Source organism: Colletes latitarsis, chromosome 3 (assembly GCF_051014445.1).
Source record: "Colletes latitarsis isolate SP2378_abdomen chromosome 3, iyColLati1, whole genome shotgun sequence".
NCBI lineage: Eukaryota > Metazoa > Arthropoda > Insecta > Hymenoptera > Colletidae > Colletes > Colletes latitarsis.
In genome coordinates this window covers 39,974,836-40,000,000 of record NC_135136.1, presented here as the reverse complement: position 1 = coordinate 40,000,000, position 25,165 = coordinate 39,974,836, and the positions used below count along the sequence as shown (strand labels likewise).

At 44.0% G+C, this 25,165-nt stretch overlaps 1 protein-coding gene across 1 annotated transcript in view; it reads left to right on the top strand.

Moving 5' to 3' along the window:
* Positions 1–25,165, top strand: part of Cdi (serine/threonine kinase) — a 45,002-nt gene that overhangs the window by 2,404 nt on the left and 17,433 nt on the right. The window contains exon 2 of the mRNA XM_076763020.1: positions 656–2,634. Within this exon, the coding sequence (XP_076619135.1) occupies positions 1,084–2,634 (1,551 nt within the window). The 5' untranslated portion in view covers positions 656–1,083. The remainder of the gene's footprint in view (positions 1–655; positions 2,635–25,165) is intronic.

The window sequence follows — 25,165 nt, the reverse complement described above, 5'->3', positions numbered from 1 at the left end:
TAAAAACTATTTTTGTTTAACAGGAAGCTGTTAATCGTTTGAGATAATTATGTATTGCTAAATTATCCAGTAATTGGAGTCTTCGAACGATTAGTAGTGCTATTTTTAAAGCAGGATAAACGTCAGATAAGCCTTGCTTACGAGTTCTTTCAGCAAGTCAAAAACAAATATACTACTTATAACAGAAAGAAGAATTTTATTTGCTGTGCTGGAAGCTTTTTAAACGATTGTCGAGGGCCTTTAAAAGATAAGCGAACCAGGCCTCTTTGGAGGGCCCCGAGAGGAAACCCCCTTAAGTCAATGTGATATAACGATATCGGGTTCGACACAGGTTCGATCGGTTAGGCCTGTGTCAGGTATGAAATAGATACGGGTAAGGTCGATGCAGTATATCGAAGCATATATTAGGTGCGCGTTCCGTTGGTTAAGTATGGATATGGATTAGGTCAATGCAGTGTATCGATGTCGCGCCTTAGGGGTTAATTCGATCGTTTAATGGGGTATATCGCGGTTCTGCGTTTATCGAGATAAACAAGTTCGAAGAAAATAATGGCGTTTGCGGCGTTGTTGGTAGAAATTTAATAGTCCGGATCGCGTAGATAACTCGATCGTGAGTCCCTTAAACGTTGATACTGACGCGATGCGTTGCACGCAGATTTCTTCCAGGAAAGCCAAACTCTTCTCCCGTGTTTCGAGAACCCTCGAAGAGGAGAGAGATGTGCCAAGTTTCGCCGTTGCGGATGTTCCATGTGCTCGTCGCGTTCATCGATGTCGACCGCTTGCCGCACTGCGTCCCCTGCTAGGACCATGCCCTAGTAGACTGTGATTCCGGATCGTGATTCCACTGCCAAACGCCTAGCGTAGATACCTCCGTCGATGTAAATGTGATCCCGAGATATGCCGAGCTACCACCGTTCCGAGGACGTAGCTCGACGCGTTGGATGTCTTCCCGATCGAGAATCGTTCGTTGTTTAGTCACGTCCGGCGACAAGATTGACCGAATCCGTGTGTGATGCGGGACGCAGAGGCGACGATCTTCCGTCCCTGTACAAACTGCTCAATCTTCTCGCAATAACGGGGAAAATGTTCGGCAAGGTGCCACCGTCGAACACACCGGGCCCGCCATCTTGCAGCGGTTCGCCCAGCAAGGCCGCCAGGCCGACCGGGTCCACGTGTCTGCCGTGCTTCGCCACGGAGGATACGCCCGTCCTGCTGGCCGACGAGAAGTCGAAACCCTGGAGACCCAAGGAGAATTATGCCCCCGTGGTCTCCGAGGCGCCTTCCCCGGGCATAGAGGACGTCAAACCGAAGCTATGGAGGTCCAAGGAGAATTGTAACTCCTCCATCATCCTCGACGCGCCGTCCATCATCGAGGATAAGTCGAAAGCCAAGTCGTCGACGGTCGCGGAGGACAAGTCGAAATCACGCAGATCGAAGGAGAATTGTAACGTGGTCGTGGTCGCGACCGAGACGTCTTCCCTCGGCGAAGACAAATCGAAGGTCAGGAGAAGCAAGGAAACGTGCACGCCCACCGAGTGTCCCACGATCGACGATAAGAAGCCACGCAGGTCGAAGGAGAGCAGCGGCAACTCGCTAGTTTCCGAGGCGCCTTTCGCCGACGACAAGTCCAAGCCGTGGAGGGTAAAAGACTCGAAGAACGGAGTAGGGGCCGTCGAGTTCTGTAGCGGCACTCAGCCGTCCGGGTCCGCGTCCAATTATTCCCAGGCGTCGGTCGCGTTCGTCGAGGTCAGCAGACCCTGCAGGACCGAGGCGGCCGGCTCCAAGAACTGTTCCAAGTACTCGTCGGCCAAAGAGACGGCGAATCACGGCAGAAGCCACGCGGGTCACGCGCAGAGGCCGGGCCAGGCGAACTCCGCGACGAACTCCTCCGCCATCCACAAATGCTCCTCCAACCCCAATTGTCCCAGCTTCGCGAAATCGCAACGGGTTCTTTGCTCCGCCAGTCTGAGCAGCCTGAACGTCGAGCCCTCGAAGATCGCGAAGAAGCAAACCCTCCTCGGTGGCAAAGAGCGCGAACATTTGCCCGGGAAGCAGAGGAACGCCGCGCAGACCGTCGTTCCCTCGTCGATGAAATCTTCCGCGAGGTCTTCCGAGTGCGTTCTGCACGCCAAGAGGTCGCTGGCCGAGTCGAGCGACGAGACGGACTCCTCCGTGGCCGACCTGACGGTGATCTCCGCGATCCAATCGATCGGCGAGTCCTCGTGTCCGAAATCGACGTCCAAGGACGTCGTGGATTCCTCGAGCTGCGAGCGAAACTGCAGAGCGGACTTTACCACGTCCACCCCGTCCAAGGATTGGACGAGAACCAACAGCGACGCGTTGCAGCAGAGCTGCGTTTCCTGTTTGCCGCAAGATCTTCCTACGGAGCTGCAGTCCTCGCCGCGTAGCTACAGGGATCGAGAGAAGTGCCGTGATCCATGGCGACCGACCGAGATGGAAAGCAATATCTGCAACCTGAACGTGTGTCCTAGCGATACCTATCAGGATACGGGCACGAAAAGGAGGACAGGTGCTTCCTGCCAGGCGTTGAGGCATGCGGTCGCCTCGTTGAATCGACTGGATGATTTCTACATGGAGAAGATCGGGGCCGGGTTCTTTTCGGAAGTCTTCAAGGTAGGACCCATCTTTTAATTGTTCTTATTTTTACCTAAATTTGTCGGAGGATGTTGAACATACCTGGGGCTAGACTTGGAGGGAAATATTGGTACCGTTGTTAACTGTAATCCAAATTGCGAGAACTTAATCTAGAGAGTCGAAAGGAGAAAGAAATTTCGTATTTAACTTGGACAGTACTCCAGTGTCTTTATTTATAAACTGAAATCTAAAAAGAGTTAACTCAGTGCTCGTAAAAGTCTATTTGAGGGTCTGAGAGTGTCTGATCTTACTTAAATATAAAGCCGTGTGCGGGGGTGTTAAACCCCGGCGTGGAGGGTTTTGAGGCTCGAAGGTTTGAAAATCTGACCCCAACCGTCGTACCCTGTGTTTATGACACTAATCGCTATTTAAGAAAGACGGTAGAACGGTAAATATGTACGCGGTCGACAGAAATTTAGAGAAAGGTAGCGTCTGTGGTCATGGTCCCTTGCTTAATTGAGGTGTTGAAATTTACCGAGGTACAAATATTGTCAGCAGATGTTTTCCTAAATAGCTTGTTCTTAGTGATCGTATTATAAACCCAACTCCCTTTTCGGGGGCCTTAAACAGGCGCGAAGATTTATATTCCTATACAAAAATACAATATTCTTACAACAGTATTAATAAAGTAATAAAACGCGTAGATTAATAAAATACTTGAAACTTAGATACACAACAGAGTCGAAACAAAATTTAATGCAAAAATTTCATTCCCAATACAGAGTACAGAAATCACATATTTTATTTTCAACATTGATTTTATCACAAAAGTCTGTCGGTATAATTTCGTGTTCGTATACATATCTACGTTAGCAGTGTTCTAATAGAGCATGATTGGTAACTTCCACACCGGAAGTGGGGGGCCTGGAACCCCGAAAAGGGCACAACTTCGAATCAAGACTTTTCGAACGATACCTAACTCGTTTAACTTTGTCTTGAGCAGTTTCTTTTCGTACAACAGTAAGCAAGAGACATTCGAGTATCCCTACTGTATGTACCAAACAATAACCATTGTACTTATCGTAAAGTAAACCTAATAACGTACTATACGATACTCTGTGTAAGCAGTCGCGAAACGTGAAAGAGATTCTTCGAAAAAACGTGCTCGAAGGCGCGTCGAACTGAATCGAGGGCGTACGAAACTTTTATTGTAAATAAAAATGAACATAACGCTGTCGAAACTATTTCAGAACTTCAAAACAAGCAATTCTTGGACCTCCGTTTATTAAGACTCTTTTTTCGACGAACGGTAATCGTTGCAGTTTGGTCCCAATTATGTTCAACATCCTGAGTATATTTTCTCGAAACTTTATATTGTTATATTTAATTATATTTATATGAAATGCTTTAGCAATACATCGAGCCAGTATATCGGTATATACAGTATTTTCTGGAAATTTTATTTCGTAAATTCGGTTTGCAATCGCTATGCTGCGGTAACAGATACGTTCAATTAAATATAACTGTATTTAATTACGAACGTATTAAATAATTCGACGATGCATTCAGTCGTATTTTATCGTGGAAATCTGTTGAGGTGCTAGTCGCTGGCAAGATGTTCGATTTCAACAATGAATAATTTCTAATAAAAATGAGCGATAACATCGATCGGTACTCGAGGCGTTACATGGCTAGTTAAAGACCTTGCATTTAAACTTCAGATTAGAACTTGCACTTGAACGAACGTTCCGTGAAATAGGAAAAGCAAAAGAATGATAGATGAGCGATTCCAGGTATTTCTATCATCGGTGCCTCGTTTCGTAACGAAAAAGCGTTACCGCGAACGCAACATATTTTATTCCGTGCACGTACTCGTGGCTCGGTTCTTGTTTAGGAATTCGCAATTACAATACGCGAACGGCGGAGTTGCCGTGAAAACGCGAAATATCAACGATAATCCAACGATCGATAAATTTTATTTTATCTACGAAAAAATGTGTGATAGCGAGCGAGAGATAAACGGATTGCTTAATCCCGTTTATTAGCAAATAAAAAAATTTCAGTTACAGAGTGAAATATAATCGCAACAGACAGATAAAAGTCTAATTGTTCGGTGGAATGAACGTTAATCCTGTCTAATTATATTTCATGGAATATTAACTTACACACTATATTATCCAGTGTAATTAGTATGTAAACGGTTACTCAGACTCGATAGGCGAAGTTACGTGGGATTAGGGTTAATAGAGACGCTTGTACACCAGTCACGAGGAAGTTAATTTAATAGTTTTAAACAAGGCATTATTAACGTTTCGATCTTCGGAATATTAATCTACAATTATTAATTTTTATTGCTAGAATGGTATTTTGGAACGTTAACGAAGGCTCGTTTCGGGCTGCAGAGTCGTTTTCCGTATTACAATGAGAAATGTTTTCTCTTTGATATAATACTGACGTTCCTGGTTTTTGTTTTTAAATACATTATGTATGGCGCATGTTAGTCGCTCGTTTTGCAATGCCTATGCGCGTTATCTCTCCGTAGATTAGCATCGACGAAGATTAGATACGAATGCGTGCTACGTTTCTCGCGGCGCGTTCTCTTAAAATTAATTCTCTCCGTAATCACGCGATTACTCGCGGGTAACGAGCAAAAGCATGTTTTTTTCGTCGACGATTCCCTACCCGTGGGCAAAATGAATTTCTCTCCGTTTCGTTTGCAACTATTCCTCGATCCGTGCAATCAAAAATGACGATCATGGCAAACAATTCTCTTTGTTAGAGAAATTTATCTATACTTGTTAAATACTTGATAAACTAAGCTTAAATGCTGCGTGACGCGAGCGCTTACGTGCGTGTCGTATTAATACTCTCCAGCTTATGATTCATTTATTTTATTTCCTGCATTTCTACGTTAAATCATTGTTCAACTTTCAATATAGAAAGTTGAAAAAATATGCGGTCATTTTTAAATACTGTGTTGAAATCGATATGAGAATGCATATACGCTGGACCGTAATCGGAAACAAAACCGAAAGATAACAGTTATAGAACCGATATTACACAGAAGAGTCGTAACCGCAATCGATATAGTCTATAACCGATATATCTACGACAGTTATGATATTCTCGCTATATAACAGCTACCTACAACAACAATTACATAAAATAACATATTAAACATGTAAAAAGAAATTAATTTAGAAATGCGATGGTTTAATTTATCAACACACGAGATACTCACGCTACACAGTTTTTCGCTCGAAAACATCGCGTGCATTCTTCGAACCACTTAAACGCAACTCGTTCGAAACCGATCCTTGCATCTCAAACAGTCGTTGGATCTCCTTTCGCACCCACAGCTTGTCGTTCACACCCAACGCGCGAAAAGTTCATTCACCCAAGCATACAATGATATCGTTCACTTTTCCGAACGCCATAATAACGTCGATCACGTTTCCTCGACACCTACATCGACATTGTTCTCTTCGTCCATGGGAAATCGGTCGACAGAAACCGAATGTAACGGGCAAAACAAATTCTTTGAACGTTCCGGAGTCGGACGTACGCGAAGTTAGATCAGCCTGTAGTTTAAGTATAGATCCTTAAAGAATTGTTAACGCTATATTTACGTTAAACGCCGCCTCCGACAAAGTGGAAGGTGGAACAACATCAACGTCTTCGCGAACGAAACATTGTTACATAACGATACGGGGAATTATGTACCACATTTGCGTAAATCACGTGCTTCCTTGTTCCGAGGCTTTATTATCGTGATTCATAAAGAACATCTTCTCCTTGGATCTATGTTGGTCAGGGTTGGCTGCAGCTCGTTGACTTTTTGCGCGTTTCGAGCGACAAATAGATGCGCCTCGCGTACGTGCATTAGAGCCTCGATTAACCCGTAATAACCCGGCAAAAATTCAGAAAAGAAAGCGTGCCAAAAATTACGAAATAAATAATTAATGTTTCTAGTCTGGTTTTCTATCCACAGAAACTTTGCCGCGACAATCAAGACTATGTATCTGGTGTATCTGCGTAAATACAGGTCGTAATTATTCTCGACCGCTATCGCGACAGATTATGTATTCCAGCTATGAAGCGTTTTACGCACGGCGGAACACTGCATCGCTTAATTAGCCCGACGCGGTATTCCAGGAACGCGAGAACCATCGAAAAAGAACCACGACGGGCTTTCGCTATGCGCCGTTTGATATTCTCGTTATTGAAATTGCTCCGTCGGGTCTGGGAAGAATTCATGCGAAAATTATGCAAAGATTAACGCGCGAAGAACCGGGCGTAAAATCACCACGCGTGAGCAGTTGCGCTACATTTCGAGGGAAAAGTCTTCCGTGGAAATGCGTAACGAACACTCCGGCGTACCGTGGCCGTAGAAGTAGGTTTCTCCTTGCACGGCGCTACGGTGTCCTGGAAGGATGCTATAAGTCACAATTTCCTTCTACTCTGCAACCGCTTCCTCTGTTGCGCATTCCTCGGTTCTTCTCCTTTCTTAACCGCTGGTCTCCTTATCCGTGCATCAGCGTCGTTTCTCGTCCCCGGGTCCCCTTTTCCACGACAGGACTAAACGCTCCTCCGCGATCCGACCACGCAGTCTCTCAGGATGCACGCGCGCGACACCGTGCACGTGCTTCGTCGTGGAAACGACTGGAAAGCAGTGACGAAACAACCTTCGAGAGTCTCTCTCGGACCTCATCGTTCCGAGACCTAAATTGGTTTCTAAACTCGCTGGATTCTTTCGATCCTTTCACTGGTAAGTCCGTACGGTCAACAGAAAAAGCACCAAACTCGTAGGTCCACCGTTAACTTTTCAATTTACCTTGCTTTTAGGTTTAGACTTTGAAATCTCGGTTCTGTGTGCATAAAAAATATAATCTCAGTTATTAGGGACAAATGAACCTCCATGGTTGCACGTCCATATCTCAGCTCGCACGTAATAAACACGAACGTGTCCAAAGCGTTTAGTAACTGGAGATGAGAAATGAGTTTTATGACTGATGAAAAAGAACGAACCGGTGTCCCGAGTCAGATTTACATCCTCGTAAAGTTCTTCTGCGTGTTTGATGGGATCGTCGAGACATCGCGTATTTTGAATAGCAGCCAATTCAGTCAATGGCGATTAATTAGAAAAATTGCTAGCATCGGGATCGTCTATTTTAATTTTAAATTAAGTCCACGTGCAACTGTCGAGGTTCTGGCGTTATTATTGAAAAGTTGATCGAGGAGTCCCCCATAATTTCGCGCGGTTCATCGCATAGTCGACGATGGTCGATTGGTGTCATCTGGAATTATCGAACCGATCCGAGAACCTTGACGAGAGCGTTGTTCCTCGTCGGTTAGGTGTGATATAAATGGGTCAACAGGAAATTGAGCACGACCCGTACCAACGACGTTGATTCCTCCGACGTATCGCGAGCGTTTCGTTTAAAAATAAATTCATCGTTGCGTTTTCTGCCGTAGGTCAAACTCTTCCACGCTCTTCAAACTGTACCCAGCTCTGTTCCTACGGTATCGAAGTTGCGATTCGTGCCTAGGTCAATGTCTTTTACGCTCGCAAACTCCACCCAATTCCATTAGTCAATCGTTATTCGAATTGCTTTCACGGTTCGTACCGTGGATCGAAGTCTTTCGTACTCCCAAACTGCACCCAGTTCCATTCTATCGTTTATTGTTCCCCTTTGCCCTGAATTTTGCAATCTTCCATTCCCGTTTCTTTGAAGTCCGGCTCTCGATGCCTCTCTAACTCTCTGTCAAGACGACATAAGTAAATTCGAGAAAAGTTAAGCGTGTATAATAGTGGAAAGCAGTCTTATAGACCATTCTGGTTTTCTCTTTTAGCAATGCGAGCGTGTCAGTGTCAATTTATCTACGTAACGCGTCTGTTTATCAACATCATAGTAATCCTGAAGATCTTGGCCATATGGTCGCGGTGAAAAGAGTTAACGAGATATTACTCGAGGTCGCGGCCTTGCAGTGTCATTACGGGAGAATCGATGCGGAGTAAATTTGCGCGAAAGTTCTGACCGGGTGAAAGCCACGAAAGTCGATCGAAGAAATTACAAAAATCCCGTAACGATTGGACACGCAGGGTCAATTCGGTCTCCGAATTCGGTTCCACGGATTCTTGGCACCGGTTCCGAGAGTCGAGAGCGACTGGCTGGCCGTTTTGGCGAATCTCTTCTCTCGATTTTCGCCCGAAGAATCCATCTTCGCGGTCGAATGTATCCGTTGCCAACCGGGAGGTAAGACAGAGTCCCTCTTTTATAAACTTGTCGTCAAACGTATCAAACATTGTTGCATTCTTACCAACTAGCAATTTGTCTGGTATTCCAGACTCATAGTTGTTATCAATCGTTGTAATCGCCGCCGCGCGTCGAGCCAGGAACTGGTTTTCGATGGGTCGACATTGAAATCGATCGTGGTACACTTTTTGCGTACGACAGTCGATGTCTAAACACGTCGTCCATTTTCATCTTTGCTTCCGTTCGATTTACAAATAAGTCTAATGTTCATTCGACCTCTGGTCAAAACAATTTTTCATACAGAACGCGGCGCGATGATGGTTAACGCGAAATAAATCGCTATATCCGAGTGACCTGGATCGAACGCGATAAAATCGTTTAGAATTTTGTAAAGAAACGTCATATCCGAAATAGCACGAGGTCGTTCTAGAAAGATAAGATTTTAAAAGTGGATGACTAAAATTTCGCGGTACTCGTTACTTGCAACGTTAATTCATTTATCTGGTTTCTCTAACACCTTAATTTTCGATGTGTCCTTGTCTGGCAGTGCTTGTGATCTTCACAGGTATTCTATTATCGTATTCGTCGTTATGGCACTGCTAACTTGAAGTAAAATATTCCTAATGCATTACCACTCGTACCTGCGAGTCTACGAATAAAACTGATAATAGAAAATGGTCATACCGAACGTGTCGAGCTAGTTATTTACTCGTTTATTTCACATCGTTAGTGCCCAAGTTGTTCCAACTAAAAGTAACAAAATAGACGGTACGAAATTAATGTTATAATCGTATGTTCCCCAAAAAGTAATCAGGCGACAAAATAACAATTTTAATCGAACGATCGTGATGAATCGACGCGATGTCTCCGGTGCTAAAGGTGCTTTTTGAGTTGAATCCGACTCGTACACGCGATTACGAAATCATACTATTTGGAATAATGTCAAGCGCCGGGGTAATCGTCGATTCATTCGTCGTGCATGGTGTCGCAATTAATAAAAGCAAGCAGTCGTCTAAAATAATCGAAGGCTCGACGTCTCTCAACGTCGATCCGTGTACTTTGAAAATCGATCAGCGGTCTGGAATTAATTGCGCGACGCGTACGCGGGGTCAGGTTGAAAGATGATTTTTTTCTTCTTTTCCCCTCGTCCTTTCTACGGCACAAAAGCCAGGCAGGGAAGAGGCATTTCAGGTAACTCTGCGAAACGTAAAAGAAGGAACTGTAACAGGAAACTCGTCCTCTTGTCCTTCGCGAACAACCGAGTCGTTAATCATAATTACGTCGTGTTCGTGTCCTGACGATGATGCGGCTTCATCGTGACGATAAATCACGACATATTTCTGCCACGATCTCTCTCTCTATCCCCCTATGTCGAGAGTTTTATCCTCGTTCAGCCTTCGCGTTCCACCGACAGATTTCTGGCGCGTTTTCCTTCCAGATAGGAATACGATTTTCAATTATTATCGTTCACGATCAAATTTTAACGTAATTCTTATTTCTTTAACGCGTCCACTGCTACGCCAAACCACTGACATTTTCTACGTAGCCAAAATTTGTCACGAGACAATCGTAGCATTTGTCATAATATTTATTTTTGCAACTTCGAGAATTTTTTTTAAGTTCTTTACGAAATCCCTAATCGAGTGCAGTTTATAGCGAAATCCGTTTTGTCGAGGCTTGCGAAACGACTTTGAAAATCTGCTGGATACGCACTTAAGTAATTGGAAGTCTTAATCAAACGGATTTCAACGTGGACTGCATTTGGCTAGGACGGTTGTGTAAATAATGAGGTTTTAAGGTTAATTCCATTAGAGTAATTGTCCAAATGCTGACACGTAGCCGCACACGGAGCTGTACTGGAGACTTACAATTAGTCCAGCGCAAGCCTATCCGGCAGATTTTCAGAGTACGTGCAACGCGAACGTTAGTTTTCGATTTATTTTTGCACGAGCTATTCCGGGGACGGTGGTTAAACAATTTTCTTTCGTTATGTTCGATCCTAACGGTAACTACTCCGTCGAAAAATCGTCGTGATCGAATGATCGTTCGGTTTGTCGGCTGCTCGATCTTGCGATCGAGATCTCCGCGGTGACTCTCCGAAATTGAACGACAAAACCGAGGCTACGCGGCCAAAGAAAAAGGAAAAAGAGCCGCGACATCCAAGCGGGGGAAGAGAAACGCAAAGACGCGGCGGATCTATTTTTGCGACTCGTTCGACTTCGATCCTTGTCCCTCGCGGTCTTCCGCGCGATGATCTGAAATTTCGAACTAAAATTCCCGCCTCGAATATCGTCGAACGTTCCTGTCCCTCTTGCGCGTGAGATAAGCCCGTGATTTTTCAAGGAAAGTACAAGCCCTCGGCGATTACGAATCGGGCATATCGAGAAAGGAAATGCTCGTCGCGACGAATTTTATATAACGAGCTTCGTGTTTGGTCGTTGAATCAGCGTTTACTCGAAGATAAATGTCACTCGGCCCGTTACAAACGTGTCGCAAGATTCTTTGGAAGCATTCTGTAACCGTTGCGAAACTTGTGTTGTTGTATGACGAGACGGTGCTTCGAGAGACCGAGGTCCTCGCGATGTCGTTCGCGTTAATGATTTAGCAGAAGTCTGCCTGCATTTAAAAGTTGTTACGATGCACCAGTAATTTCGATTTCGTATAGTCATTACCGGAGACCACCTGGGTTCGATTTAACGTTCCTGGGATCTTAGAAGCGCCAGTTATGGTCACGATTTAGGAAAATTTGATTTTCTTGTTAAATGCTGTGCGTACGTGAGTAATAAAATACCGTGACGCGACTAGCGATAATCTGTCTTGTTTGAGCGTAACATTCGACGAACTAAGGTGTGTGTTATTTGCGTTATCGAAACCATGTAATCGCAAATTCCTTCAATTAGAGGGAATTCGCGTATCCGTGTCAATAGGACAAGATACAACGTAACAATTTCGCAAATAACATGTATTGTACACCGTTATGTGTCGTAGATAAAATTGCAAAGTTTCGAAGCAGAATGATTGCTCGCATTGCGGAGTTTCCGTGGTGTCCTTGGCTCCGAACAGCGGTTCGATATTTTATGAAAAGTGTCTCCTTGAAACGCATTCGTTCTTATCTTGACGACTGTTCGAATATACTTTGCAGTCGTGGATTTTGCCAGTTGCACTTATTACAAACTTTTTAGTTAGATAATTCTTTGTTGGTGGCTTGTGAAACGAGAGAATCGATTCTGTTGACCCGAATAAAAATAAAGGGCAGAGAACAATCAAAGGATCCGATCTTCTATCGCTCGTTGAAGCTATCGTTTGTTTCAAATTTATTCCTCCCACGAGCGTATATCGTTTTCGAATCAATTTACATATCTTGCTCATTAAACTTGATTACAAGCGTTTCGATACTTTGTGACTTGCAGTATAATATCATCGATGATTTAAATACTCTTTGAAAATTCTCTATTGGCGTTTGGAGCAATATTTATCAGAACTCTTACTTTTAGCAACGTTTCTTAACGAAACGAAAGAATTCTAATAATTTTCGTCGAGAAATCTTCGGGTATTCCATTCACTTGGACTCGTGCTTCCTTCACGGTCTGTTTTCAGTAATTTCAGGTACATTGACTCTGGAATTTAACAGATCCATCGTTATTTGAACCTCTGTATTGTTTGTAGCCATTTTCTAAAGGAAACGAATCCTCGATCGAATAAATCGCTGTAAGTTTTCGTTGGTCGCTTGGTCCATTTTCGACTGGGCCCCATTCTAAGGTTAATGGGCCCACAGGTGTTTTCACAAAGCGGTTGCATTGTGGAAATTCGCGTACGCGTGCCTGGCGTGGTTCTCTCGTCCAGTCCCCGCAATGCTTTCCTTATTTCTAATTCCGTCGACGCGAAAATAAAGCGAAATTGGCTGAAACGCGGCTCTTCGCTCTCCTCGCGAAACATATCGGAATTTTACGTAACACGGGTAATTACACGGTCGCGTTCCTTGGAATGTTCTTCGAGGAACAATCCCCGAACCTTTCTGATTTCCAACAGTCGCTATCACACCTTTCGATCGACCAACAACTCGAGAGCCTCTCTCAGCGTTGGTCACACTTAAACAATATTGCAGAAGAATTGAAATTACTGTAGATCGTTCGTCGGGATAAGGCGGATATTAGTCACGGATGGTGATGAAACTAATAAAATTAGTTCCTGGAAAAATTGTGAGTTGAGAATGAATTTTTGTAGCTCTTTGGTGAAAAGTCCTGTCACCCATGATATGGGTGTTAACGTGTTAAAGATTGTAAATCGTATTCTTTGACATACATAATATTCTGTTCAAAGTGTTACGACTTTCTCGGATTTTCGAATGTCTCTATAACATTGGAAGGATGCAATTTTATGTTCTTGAAACTTCAGAAAGTGCGATGGAGGGAAAAGTCGATCTGTTATTTAAATAGACCAGAGTCTTATCTTAATTGCAGAAGGATCGAGCCAAGTTACTGCTTGTTGGCAATAATTAATAATCTTTAAAGTCAGAAAACTTTATTTTAAATAGCTTTTAGTCGTCGTTGGTACCTGGCACGGCCTGGTTTTCCTTTGATAAGAGTCAGAAATGGGCCAAAGGCATCGAAACGACCGTTTTCCCTCCCTCTACGGTTGCATTATCGGAATAAATCACGTACTCGCGAGCGCATCGGGTCGCATGGAATGCAATTATTATCGTGACGGTAATTTCTACGTTTATGCTCGCGGATATGGTCGCGGAACGGTCGGTGAAAATGCAGTAAATTATCGGTAACGTTCAGGCTTGATGACAGACCACGTTATTGCTGACATGCTGCGCGCAAACGGAGTTGCTATCGAAATAAGGTCGTTTCACCGCGGACGTCTTCGTTCGAGCGCCCTTTCGCTTCCGCCTGATTTTCCTCGCTCTTTTTGCCGTAGAACAGCTTGTCTCTCCTTTCTTCTTTCGTTTAAACACGCTCGTGGCGCTAATGACCGTGTAATCAAACTACTCTCGGCTTTGGTTTATTTTTTTAAGAACAGAATTCGTTTTCGAGAGGAAGCTTACGATTTATTATTTGTTACCGGTACCTTGCCGTGAACTCTGCTATTTTTTATATCGAATCTCGCAGAATCCCTGTTTAGATGGAATGAGATTGCACCGAGGAATGCAGACGCAAGTGTTATACCGAATTAACTCGTTCACATCCGTGTCCGAGTTAACTCGAATTGCGGACCGTATCCGACTTTTCTCGGGCGTTGATTTAATTTATTTAACTTCGTTCGTCAAATAAAAAAAATATCGTGGATATAAAAAGTGGCCCACGAGACCGTTTGCGTCGAATAGGCCTGTTTTACGGTACTCTCGTCCGGGGGACGAGTCGCAAATTCTCCAGATTACAAACGATGGATTCCAAGAATCCTTCGCATTGACTGTCTCTTGCATCCCGTCAGAGGGTGACAGTTTATGACACCGTCTGCCTCGAAGACCAGGGCAATGTGCTTTGCACGTGTTTTCGCATTAAATCCGTACGTTTTTGATGTTTATTCTCCGTCGACTTCGCGAACTCGAGCAAACTCCAGAACTTACGGTTAAGTGTTAACTCAAACCTCGCACAGACTTTAAATATATGTGGTATAATTTGTAGTATAAAAAGAGTATGTTACCAAAAATATTTGTCGTATTACTTAAACGTTTAATAAAATGCTGAGAAGAAGCTCGGTTTCTTTGAACGTCTGGAAATCGGTCATGTCGAGGATGCACCGAAGCGATCCTCCGGTTAACGGAAAAAAGGAGAATATTGTTGGTACGAATCACCTTACCGTAAACAGTTCGTACAGTTACGGTCACACCTGCAACAGTTTACAGTAAACCCGTACACAACGGTCGGAGTGTCTTATTCGTCGACGCGTAACTCGTATTTCAACTCAGCTCCATTGCATTAACTCGTAGCAGAGATAGCGTAATCGTGTCATCGCGCGATACACTATGCTGTATTTTACAACTCGTCATCGAACGGGCACGTTCAACGGATTAAATGCCAGCGAAACGAATGCTGTTCCCGGCCAGCAAATGGCTTCATTTTCGATAAAGAATCCCCATTTGCATACTCAAAATTAAGATACGTATTGGAATCGGTGCATTAATTGAATTGATCAGAAATTGCTAAAAAATAATTGCAATTTCTGTAACATCGAGTCAAGGCTGTTTTAAAATTTTTCAAATTTATTCGTAGGTGGTTTAAGAAAATATCTGTTTCATTTCCATATTATACCACCCACCCTCTGTTTTGTTGGTAGGAAGGTGGCGTAACCCCTTAATCGCATCGTGAAAACGACACGAAGCCATTTAAATCGCCGTATCGGAGAGAAAAAGAATCGTCGGTCGAGTTAAATTAGTTTGAGGGCAGCGCGTAAAACTGCCTCGTAAAATATCGTTAGCCGCGGTCCCGGTTGTCATAATTAACAACATGCGCGACGTTACGCTAATCGATCTTAACGACGCGCCTCGCGGTATTAATATGCTCCATGATATAATTGCCGCGTAACTCGCGCGCCAATTAAGCAAACCTCGGATCCGTGTATCGAACTCCGTCCGATCGGGGATCGAAAGAAAAGCAAAATGTCCGGTCTAAAAATAATGTTGGAGCAAACAACGCGGGAAGCGTGACATACCGCGGTCGCGTGTGACCGTAGAACAGAAATGTTTCGTTACTTGGGCCTTTCGTGACTCGTTTCTCGATCCAACATTCTTTTTCGATGATCGAGAATTTGGCACAATGGCAGAGTAACCGAAAATGTTTGATCCAACGTGCACGGGTGAATTTTGTATCTTTTAACGTCGAACGTGGTCTTTGTAGATTGTGTAATTGTTGGCACAATATGGTACGTAATGTTTTCGATCGAAACCTTTGTAACAGGTTTACGTTAGGTGACTTAGCGCATTCCCAGAGTTGATTTCCGTATGTCCAGACTGGTTTAAACATGATCTTGCGTAGAAGTAATTTATTTTCGATCGAGAGTTCTGATCGACGACCTGGCAGTCGGTACGTTTGTCTCAACATTATTTTGATTCGCGACTGTATAACGATTAAATATAATCTGTAATTTTGGTCGAAGCGATTGATTATGCTCGCGATTCTTGGGAGGTTTACGGTGCGTTGCACGACTCCTGGCAAGAATCTGGTTCCTCGAGGGTCGAGCATCCTTCAGGTATGCATGGCAGAGTCTCCTCAAAGGATCTTAATTAACCCTCCTCGTCGAAATAATCCTGTGCGCCAGAGTGTACAACGAGGAACTGAATTATTCCTCGCGGCGTTAAAATTCCAATGTTAAACATACACCGTGTGCAGAAATTCCATGGTCGCTTTTGTTGAGCGTGCTCCCTGGACGCTCGTAGGCATTCGCTCTGCGCATTGCAGCGATCGACCGAGTGCTTTTAACCCTAATCCCACGGGGATGTGACCCTAAGTCACGTTGATACGAAACTTCGTAGTTCGAGGGCGATCCTATCGTTTGCAAGTAAATTTTTATATCAAACTTAAACGCGAAAACAAACACGCTCTGAAACATGACCCATTTACCAGTGCACAAATTCGCGATAACGACTAAGTTTCGCCCGCGTTCCTTTCAAATTGTCTGGGCTCGTTTCCGAGCTCGCGACAGGCCTAAATTGAATATTGTAACTGGATTCACACCATCCGCCAGGCAACCGTCCCGTGCAAACATTCATCAACATCAACGTGATCGCCAGACGAAACGGTGATGGACAGCGTGGAACATCTCCATGCATGTCTAGACGGATGATCGCCTGATGGATGGCGTGAATCCGGCTTATACTGACGGTTTCGTTGATTGGAACACCTGCTACCGGGTTTCGTTCTTCAGAATCGGCCTCAAGAGCACCCGCTTAATTGTAACGCGAAGTATACGAAGTCGCGTGGTGCAAACTCTTCACTTCCAGAGTCCTGGAGTGCTACTTTTCAATAACTAACGATAATAGGAAGCGAACTTTTAATCTCAATACTAAAGCAAAAATTTAATTTTAAAGCACATCCCTATTTCTCAAAGAATATTGCAAATGTGGTGAATTGGGGTACGGTATTCCATTAGGAGAAGAACGCTCGTCCAAAGGATCCCATCTCTGCATGTTCTGCGGTGAAAGAGATATAAAGGTGATCGGTTGGCGACCTTCGAAAGGCCGCGATCGTCGGGTCAGGCGAACGAACGATCTCTCGGAAGTTGTTCGTCGGTTGCAGGATCGACGACGACGAGGAACGACGACCTTGCCTGTGACTCAAGAAGCTCGTCCGTCGCGAGCATTTCCTTCCTCCGGCGAAATAAGAATGTTCGAAGCAGACGAGAAAGCCGGTCACGCTGCGTTGGCCATGGAGTACGAACACTCTCTAATGAGCCTCTGTTACGGGCTTCTCGTTCCTCGCTCATTTTCGTTGTACGATCGATTCATTACCCGCGGCACGAGATATAACCGGCTGGTCCGCGGTTCAGCTCGTTCCCCGTTCGAACGCCATCGAGAATCCTCTCTCTTTCCACGGGGGATCTCGCGAAAACCGCCGGAAGTTCGCCTAGTCGACAGTTTAACGCGTTAACCACGTATCTATGGCTGACAGGACTTTTCACCGAGAACAAAAATTAATTGCTGAAGCGACACGGTACGAAAAGCGAAGCTGAACAGAGCTCGTGAACTTCGATGGGGATTCGAAATGGCATTTAGTGTCGTTCAGTCTCTTTTGGAGTTCCTGGGTTCAACGAACTGTGCCTCCTTTAGGCGTCGAGTGGACCCAACTCGACTTGTGAAACCATCCCCCAGACCTTCCAAAAGGGGTGGAGATCCAGAATTAGCAACCCTCTCGACTCTGAGTATCCTGTGAGGATGATTTCTTTTGAGTCTATGTATTTGACGTTTGTTTACATTGACCAGAGTGCAGAGCTGGAATTTGGGCGGGTTTCGAAAGTGACGGAATTTCTTTCGCGTTCCCGTTCGAACGATCGCCGATTACCGGCGGAAGAAGAGAGGTCCGATCCATGGATCCTAGACTCGCTCGAGCAAGGTAACCGCGAGGAATTGGAAAGTGACGGAATGTCTTCCCGTTGCCCCACAAAACGATCGACGAGATCGTGACGTCCGAGTCGATTCGGTTTACGATACACCTGGATTAGTTAATAGTTTCGCAACGATCGTTATCGCGGATCATTGATTCGCCGACGCGTCGATGGGGAATCAGATTCCTCCGGAACATCCTTTTAGAATTTTAATTTTTGTTTTAGGTCTGGGTTAGGTCTTGAACATTGTTGCATACGAATATCTTATAATATTCGATACGTACTAGTTTCAGACTAATTATGCTATATTATCTTCTGGTTATTTAAGGTTGGTCTGCTACTTACAACAATTAAATTGCTAATTTTATTCGTTTACGGTACACGCAAAGTGCACAAAGAATATATTCTCTAAATTAATGCATACTTGATTGTGTATAAATGCATACATTTTGGATACGTCTAGCGTGCATGGTTTTCCTGTTCATCGTGTCATAAACACAGGAATTCTGCAGTCGTTAATCACGTTTATTGCTATCTTTCATACAATGTCGAAACGATCGAGAATCCAATTTGCATCGCATTTGTCTTCGCATCGATTGTATTTACGGATCAAAAGAGGAAAGAGAAATTATGGAATCTCGTTTATTGCGAGCTTTCAATACAATAGGAAAGTCGAGAAACCAATTTGCATTTACGACGAAAAAAGAAAATGAAAATAATGGGGGGTTAAGGACCGTTTGGCAATTAGAAATTTTCGGATTCCAGAATGGATGCCACGCTCGGTTTACGAGAGCCGTACCACAGCGGGATTATGCTTTTTAATACCGCTACGAAGGCTGTCCAGTCACTGCATACGATAATAGTCGCTTAGAAAATAAAATTCCGGACAAAAGTGTGTTAACGATTATCGCGTTCTCGCGTCTAATCGACTGCATTCGCATTTCTTCGCGCGCTCAAACGAGGAAAGTACAAACGGGAATCTATACGTCGCGTCTGCCCGATCGATCTTCAGAGAAATCTTCATCGATCACCGGTAATCTGAGATTTCTCGAACTCTGGACGCCTTTCCGTCCACGCATCGAGCTTGATCGCGAAATAATTTCCACGCGATTCGGGACAATTTTCGCCGGGCGTCAACCGTTGCCAAGCTGCGTAATTATTCGATTAAACATACCACGATCTTCCACCTAATGCATCAAATTAACTCTATCTAGTCCAGCAGATTTGACGACCACAGAAATGATCTAAATTCGCGAAAATAATATTTGAGCCGTGTCATAATGGATCGGTTCGCGGATTCGAAAGTCCAGCTTCTTAAAAAGAAAAATGTTTAGGCCTGCGGCTTTCCTACTACTTTGTAACACGCCATTAGCCCCGGAACGTTGCAAAATTGAACCGTGCAACGTGTCAGGAGCCCACGTCGGGCGGTTAAGTGGTCGAACAACATCGTTTTCAAATTTCTCAATTCACCGTAAAGCGCGAAGCGAACGGGATCGACTCGTTTTCTCGCTCGATCTCTCGATACTCGGGCGTTTTCGCTTTTACGCGCTAACGCGAACGGGACACGCTCGCTTTAAATTCGCGCAAGCTGCAAAGCGTTCGACCGACCGGTTTTCCAAGACGACTTTGCACACTATAGCGGGAGAAACGAGATTAGCATGCCGCCTAGAACCGAGCCTAATAGACGTCGATTTCCCGAGAACGACGATCCCCTCCCCCGCCCCGTCGAGCCATCGCTAATGGACTGGATTAATCGAGTGTCACGGGACATTTCGGATTTCGAACGGCGTTTCGCTTTTCACTCGAACGGATACTTGGACTATCTCCTCGATCGGACGAATAAATTTCAGTTTGTTTTTTTCTGTCGCTCGTTTACCGGCCAATCAGAATTCCCGTCCCGTGCGCGAGTAAAAGTTGCCCGATGAAAATTTCGCGATAACCCTTTCCTTACCCGCTGCTACCATACGGCTGTCTATACATGGAATAAAACACTCGTATTGACTTTGCAATTTAGAAATGTCCAAGTGGGCCAAACGGAGCATCGAAAGACGAGTCGTATTGGGTCAGACGTTATAGTCAGCCATCGTAAGACAAAATTACTCCGCGCCGTCCACATTCTACTTACTCGTAGCACCATATTCCCCTCATTCTTTCCTCCTTCCTGCACTACGTGGTAAAAACTCCGTGACGACCGTTGTAGCTTAAATTGCACCGCACTTGGTTGCCCAGATCGTGCAGGTTTAATTCGAACATCATTTTCGTCTCGAATTTGTAGTATTTTCTAACAAATATGGAACGAGTTTACCGTTTCCTTATATTTCGACAAGGGATTTTGGATCGATGGGGAAGCGAAATCTCGCGAACTTCGAGTTCACAATTAGAGCAATTTCGTTAATGATGTTGATTTTACGGTGAGCTTTCCTTACGGTCGTAATTAGAAATACCGTGTCGGGTAATTACACGCAGACACTTGCATTTCGCCGTCTTATTTTATCTGTTACGTCGCGTCGAGGCTGCGCTGGAGAAAAGGATACCGCGACGAGTTAATTATGCTATGCCGGCAGGTACGCACGGTGCACTAAATCATAACGCGACACAGATGTTTAAGCTCGACTATAAATACTTAATTGCCGGTGCCAAATCGTGCCCCGATTCGTGACTTTCCGAGTCAATTAACTCAACGGCCACGGATGGCTTTGGAACGTTCGCTGCGTTAAACGAATCGTCGCAACATTGACGAAAAAAAATTAATAAAGTCATGTTTATTGGGTCGTTTCACAAGTCGTGTCGTTCCTTAAAATTCTCCGCGCTTTCTCGTCGTATCTTACACGAATATTCGTACCTTATTTGGCCGATGTGTTTACGTTTCATCGAAGCGTTGCTTTATACAAATTGTACATTCACAGCCCAAACTGGAATCGTGGTATTTCTCAGACACTCCGTATACTCATAATACGATTGTGGCTTCGAAACTCTTGTAAGTATTCCGAGAGCACGATCATGCCTCCGGTGCATTAATTAATTCTTTTCAGGTTCGAAAAAGTAATAAAAATATAATTGATGTTTCGTTCGGATTTTGTTAATGAACTTGTCAGTTCGAAACGAATCGATTAACGTATCGAAAACATGTACTTTCGGAGTTTTGTACAAGAATATTTGATTCACGATCTTAGTAATATATGGCAGATACGGTCAGCCCCGAAAAATGCAACCAGAAGAATTTAAGAAACTCTGCAAAATGCGACCAAACGATGTCACGCAATTTCTCTCCGAGTCCCGTTGAAAGTTCAGTAAAACGGAGTAGCAAACGATCCGTCGAATGCAGTCAATTAAAATATCCCGATAATTCATTGGTCGAGGGGACGGTACACTCAGAGGCGACGATTATGCTCGGCGCGGTGAAACGTTATTTATTTTTCTTCTTTCTTTTGTTGAAAAAAGTGATCGAAAAATATTAATATAGAAACTTGCGCGGAGAAAGTATAGGCAGTGCGAGGCGAGAAAGAAATTTATCGCTGTGTCTTGGGGATCGGTCGTCAGAGAAATCCTCTCGTGCTCGTCGTTGCGTCCTGAAATATGGCGCGTCATTTCCTTTGATTTGCCACGAAACGAGCTCTCGATACATCGGCGGCTCGCCTGTCGTCGAATAACGTCCGTAAATTGAGCTACGATCGATTTTGCGATTTCCACGCGGTTCTTTCCACGCTTGTACTTTCGCTGAGCACGTCACCGGGAAAAAACTCTGAACTTGTAAAGCCTTTCAAGGCATGGCCTTCGAGGCACGCTCTTAATTGGTAAATCGCTTTTAATAGAATCGCTGCTTTCTACGAACCGACTGGAACTAACTCGTCTCGGTGATTTTCATGCGTCCTTCGTGTCGTTTTATCGTCGTATGGTTTTCGTGCGATTCGTTATCTCAAAACTACTCCACAATTTAGGATTACCTTCGAAACTCAAACTTTCTCCACGAATATCGACCAATCTTTACATTAGATCCTCCACGAGTCACTCTTCCAAACGCATACCATTTACTTTTGTTAAAATTTGTTCCTCTATTTTACGTATACATACTTCAGTCGATAAGTAACGATTTTTTCTTTTTATAGAGCCATGTATAAAATATTGGGCGTAACAATTCTATTATTTTAACGTTTTAAGCTAGTAAAGATACACACCTTGCAGGTGTAGAATGAATCAATCACTGTCATTGGAGTGGCCCTGGCGCAGATGGCATAGCAGACGGTCTATGTGTTCGAGGTCAAGGATTCGAGATCCGTTAACAGAATACTTGTTTTTGTAATTCCTTCTTTTTTACTACCGTAACACCGCTACAGATGATTTCGAATCGCAGTCCTTTAATCTTTCCCGCCTTTTTTTAATTGAAAACTCAAACAGATATTACCGATTAATTTAAAAACCATTCTATCAAGAGACAAAATAGTTACGTGTATAAAATGTCCTATCCGAGTTGAGATTGTAAGAAATCTCGTGAACGAGTGAAAAATAATAGAAAAAACAAAAAACTTAGAAACTATCCTAGTGCTGAAAGAGTATAGGCACACTCAGCACCAAGGACATAACCATGATACGTGACCTGAATCTACCAATTCAGTAACTATTACGTCCAAGCTGTTTTTCTCGATACCGAAAGATCGTACGAGTAAATTCTATTCTACTTTGTCGACTTATTTCTGCGTATAGTCTCTCCCGGTCCTATTAAGATTACTGGGACAACATGTATCCCAAAGTATGTTACTTCGATTATTTATATCTCTTAAATCATCAATTTGTTACACCTAATATTTTATACCTGAGTACCAGGGACCCGCAATCTATCATCCTACAAAAGTGGGTCAATATCGGAGGTGAACAGGTGAATGCTTCCCTTGGAAGTGGAGAGTATTAATGTCCGTATAAACAACACAATTTGTAAACGGTGATATATTTCCGCGTATAATTGGCTCCATTACGACTCAGCCTCCGTGGTCCACTTGAACGTTATCTAAATAAATAAATTCTTCTGTATCGTTCGCATCGAATAAAATACTATTTTAAATTTGCTCCATTATGCGCACAAATTTGGTTAATTCTACCGAATCGTCCGGAGCCGCGATCCAATTATATCTGCCGATACGGTTGCGTCAGAGGAGTTGCATAATTCGTTAGGCAAGTTCAAGGCTTGTGGATGCAAATCAATCGTTAAAACCTAATAGGTCCCGCGCGCGCGGTCACGTGTGCACGCGGGGTCGTAGAGCGGAAGGGAATCGTTTTTAGAAAATAATCGTGATCGTTGCGCCGTGAACGTTATAAAAATATCGCGATGCAAAAATAGTCGCGGTGCAGCGAACCTCTCGTTAACCGGGAGGAGAAGCTCCTCACGCGCGAACGCACCTCGTTTGCAATTGACTTTTGCTGAAAGCACGCTTCCACGCGTCGCTGCGTAAACTTTGAACTTTCAAAGGTCCCCTCCGTTCTCCCGGGGGGTTTTAATTGCTGCATGGACTTTAATTATGCCGTCGTTTCCCTCGAACGAGCGTGAACTCGAGCACCTGCTCGATTTTCTTCGTTATATACCGGTCGATGTTTGCGCGGTCTGAAAAGTTGACAGATCGTTATCCGGTCCGAGGGACTTCCGGGGCTGCGGATAAACGATTTCTTCTTCACTTTTTGCTCACCTGTGATAACAGCGATTGTTCGGAATTTCTAACTGCTTTTATTTCGCTTCTTTTCCAGTAAAATTGTTCAGATAGGATCGAAACGTCGAACCAATAAATATAATAACGCGTTACGTCTGGTTTGCTTTAATTGGTTCGAAAAAAATGAAAAACATTCCTTTCGACTACTATCTATTGCAATAATTTTCAACCACTCAGCCGTGGCAGACCACCGTCACGCGAAGGTAGATCTCATGAATGTTTATAATCCCATACTTGTTGAAACTGTTATTATAATTCTGCGAAGAAGAAAGTTTCATCCGACGCAAGTAGGATTTACTCTTCCTTTCATGAATTTTATCTTCTCTTTGAAGAAAGAATCTATTACCTTGGTTATGAATTAATGTTTACACTGGACAATAAGTGGCTCAAGAAGTTTGTTTACGAATCTTCTTCCATTGGTCGTTCGCGAATGAAATCTGGCCAACTCCGGTGGCTACCCGGATAACTGAAATACTGTTACTTCTAGTTTGTACAGTTATCGGGGGACGAAGAAGAGGGCTCGATGGCGAAGCGTGGCTGAGGTCGCTCGCACGTCGGAATTATTTTTAATTTGCCCGATAATCCAAGCAATTAAGACTCGTCAAAAATAACCCACGCTATATCGTCCATTTCTCATCCGCGAGTACTCGGCTGCAGTTACAAATAGACGCAGTTGACCTTTGCTGGTCTCTCGCTTTACAGGCCCCCGCCGCTTTGAATAAAACTATTCTCGCGAAGCGTGGTGTTTGCCCTTTAATTGGCTGGTCGACCTTAATTGCTTCGTGAATTTATAATTTCGCTCTTATCTGCTCGGATAGTTGGCGGCGATCTTGTCCCCGGGTCTTATTGAATCAGCCGAACAATTAGCGCGTTCAGCGCGAACTAATTTTTTATCCAGGAGTTAATGCGTCAAAGAAGACTCTCGCTGGTCTCTTACCCGACAAAGCCATCGCCATCGCGCTAATGGAAATCAGTTCAGTTGGACGGCACCCTTTTAGACGCCGCCTCTTTCCGGAAGCCTTTGAATCTACAAAATCTCCAACACGTTCGACCACACCCTAATTGGCCCATCGCTTTTAATCGTCGAGCTCGTTTCACCATCGTCGCGAGGTCACCCTGACTTCCCTCTTGCACCCTAATGCACTTAACAAATTTATTATACAGGGTGTTCGGCCACCCCCGAGAAAAATTTTAATGGGGGATTCTAGAGGCCAAAATAAGACGAAAATCAAGAATACACCCTGTATAATAACTAACATTTTAACGCAACGGGGAAGAACCCAGAGAAGCTTATAGAATGTAATGTAAACTGTATTCGGTAAAAACTAGAAAATTATTAGTTCAAAGGGCACTGAGAACGACGAATCGCAGCGAGTTGTCTGTGTAAGTGTCGCACAGTCCAGACGGGCTCGCGACACTTACGAAGAGACGAATTGAAAATTGATCGCTCTTATCTCCCTTCGGTACAAGGCTTGAACTCTGATTATATTACAAAAGAAAGTGCGAAACAGTGAGAGTAACTGAAAACGGTCACAGCTAGTAGGAAACTGTGAAAGCGAATGACATAAAACT